The 3119-nt window shown below is 36.7% G+C and overlaps 1 protein-coding gene across 1 annotated transcript; it reads left to right on the top strand.

Annotated features, from left to right (window-relative positions):
* Positions 1–1495: 1495 nt before the first annotated feature.
* LOC146005432 (uncharacterized) lies at positions 1496–1909 on the top strand. Its single transcript, XM_083144675.1, has one exon. The coding sequence runs from the start codon at positions 1496–1498 to the stop codon at positions 1907–1909; it is 414 nt and encodes a 137-aa protein (XP_083000801.1).
* The last annotated feature ends 1210 nt before the right edge of the window (positions 1910–3119 follow it).

Raw genomic sequence — 3119 nt, 5'->3', positions numbered from 1 at the left:
ACTCAAATCAGAGGGAGGAAAGAAAAAGGACACAAAATTGCAATATGCTGTTTAACGAGAAGTCATGAACCAAAACACATGTCTCTGCTGGCCGCCTCCTCTGTCCCACACTAGCTTGCGCCATAGAGGAAAAGGTGATAATATGGAACCCTGCTGACAATATGGAACACCTGTACATCTGAATTGATTGGTTGATTTGCTTTATTTTACTTCGCTTTTTGTGCCACTTTTGACTAATTTGCAAAGGTGGGGATGAGTGATGATATGATGAAATTGATAAATGGACACTCACAAACATCCATGCCCAGGCCGTGATTCAAACCCGGGACCCCTGGCGTCGTAGAGCGATGTTCTAACAACTCCACCACTGATGCACTCTAGTTGTTTATTAGTTTTCCCTGAAGGTCAGAGCACCGCTGCTGTTGTCATTTTTGTAATGTTTGAGAAGCTCCTTTGTATTTCGTTGATTTTCTAAACTTTCTAGGAAAGGTATGTAAAACCTTGTTTTTCTACAGCATTTGATGATTTACAGGTGACGTTTACAACAAGCCACTTCATCTAGATGTTATTCTGTAACATCTTCACGTGTTTACTTATACTCATTTAAACTGGTTCGTTTTATGGTAAGTTACATATTTTTTTCAAGATGACAATGTTTGTATTATGTATCAGTCAGTCAGTCAGTCACTGCAAACAGAACAAAAAGAAGAGGATTGGACTAAAGAAAGCAGATAAACAATTTTAAGTTCCGAAAATGGCATTGCGAAATTAATTAATTTCCATAAATATATGTAGAATGACTTAACAATTAGAGACAAGGTGTTGACAGAGAATACGTGTGAGTTTTACAGATACACTTAAATATCGAAACGGATTTTACTTTGCTTCAGTATTTTATATTATAAAAAGTAGCTATTGTATATGTTAAACATTTGCAACACTTAATATTTTCATTAAATATGATTTTTTCTAAAATTATCATTATTTCATATTTTTTAAAAATTTTCTAAAAGCTCTGCTTCAGAAAATAGAAGGGTCGATATTAGCAGCACCTTTTTATATAAACACTTAATTATACTATTCTCGACGATATTTACACACATTAGCATGTAAATATAATATTGTACATTCATATTAAGAGGGATACGACAAGGCTGCTGCCTTTCCCCGACATTATTCAACATATATTTAGAAGAAATAGTTAAATACCGAAAGGGAGTAGTATCAATAGGGGGAAGGAAAATGCGTATATTGTATAAGATTTGCAGATGACATGGCCCTGTTGGCAGAAGATGAATGGGGCATAAACGCCATGCTGGCAGAAATGAATACCCACTGTGAAAAGTTCGGGATGAAAATAAATGTGAATAAAAAAGCAGAGGAAGGCAAATGTCAGAGGTAAGAGAATCGATCAAATAAACAGCTTTAAATATTTTGGATGCATCATAAGCATGCATGCATTAAATGCAGTAAAGATATAAAAGTAAGACTAGCAATGGCGAAGGAAGCCTTCAATAGAAAGTTAAAAAAATTCTGTGGATCTGTGAACAATGAACTGAGGAAAAGACTAATGAAATGTTTTGCATGGAGTGTAGCTCTATATGGTGCGGAAACATGGGCACTGAAAACAAGCGAGAAAAAGCGACTGGAAGCTCTAGAAAAGTGGTTATGGAGACGACTGGAACAGGTGAAATGGATAGAAAAAGTGAGAAATGAAGCAGTGCTAGAAAGAGTTGGGGAAAAGAGATCAATACTGGAGATCATCATGAAGATAAAAAGAAATTGGTTGGGTCACTGGTTGAGAAGATACTGTATCATAAGGGATGCTATTGAAGGAATGATGAAGGGAAAGAAAATCCGGGGAAGAAGAAGATTCCAAATGATTGACGACCTGCCCCTGGGCAGATAACAATAAATGAATGAGTGAATCAAATTAAGAATGGGTAGCAAATAAAATAAAGATCAACAAAACACAAACTTAAAAATTGAGTTTATAAGTGAGACAAAATACCTAAAAAAACAAACAGTGGCGTTCCATATTACCACCCTTTCCTCTATGATTACCGCTTCGATAAATTATATGCTCACTACTTGCAACTAACAACTGATCGCTTACTACTCAACCGAGAATTAACTCTTTAGTAGGGTGAAATTTGCTAAAATTTGGCCTCAACCCGGAATTGAATACTAAAGGTAATATTTTCTGTATGTTCCTCAATGTTAAGACAACTCAAATCCAAAATGCCAAAGGATGGAAGCTTGGTAAAATATTTCTACATACGAGGGTTGGTCAAAAATTATGTGCACATTTGATGTAATTTTCTTTAGGTTAGTCTCATTGATTCCTACGCGGGCAAGTAAATAGAGTGTTCATTTGCCATTGATTTAGTGTATACCTTCACAATCATGTTTTTCTTTTCATGTTGCGTTTAGAGGGCAAAAATGGCCGCTCCACCCCTTATTTGTAAGAAATAAGAAAAAGAATCAGTAATCTCTCTTTTGTGGTCTGAAGGTGTGTCAAGAACAGAAATCTACAGAAAGCTTTCTTCACAATATAGAGAACTAATGTACAGGTGACTTGCCACTTCGTCGATAGTTACTCTTAGGTCAGAATAACAGCATGAACTTATTCAACGTTGCCATCAGTAGTACATGCAAATTGCCAATCTGCTGCTCCTTCTTACTTAACACTTGTCTGACCGTTTTTGAACTTCTCAATCCTTTCGCACAATCACCTTTTCTAGAAATCTCATCTTTGCCAGCTGAAGTAACCTTGTCTACAACTTTTCAACCTTCTCTGCATGTTAAGTCACTCATCTTGGGGTGCTGATCACATTGTCTCCTTCGATTTATTTGTTATCTCATTAGGTCGAAGCTCAATTGTTGATGCATTGTGCATTCCTATGCTCGTTCTTCTCAACTTCGCATCCTCAACGCTGTTTATCGTGCTGGTATTCCACTGTGTTCCGGTGCATTTCGTACCGGTTCAATCATCTACTTCTTTATGAAGGTATTGGAGCCCACGTTATATCTTCAAAGACTACATGTTCTTCAATATTGCCTCCATTTGCGTTCGATGCCATCCCATCCATCTTACCACTGTCTCTGACGAGAGAAGG

This window comes from Lepisma saccharinum, chromosome 23, assembly GCF_977018435.1.
Source record: "Lepisma saccharinum chromosome 23, izLepSacc3.1, whole genome shotgun sequence".
NCBI lineage: Eukaryota > Metazoa > Arthropoda > Insecta > Zygentoma > Lepismatidae > Lepisma > Lepisma saccharinum.
Note: the sequence above shows the minus strand (reverse complement) of the source record. Positions and strands in the feature narration are given on the sequence as shown.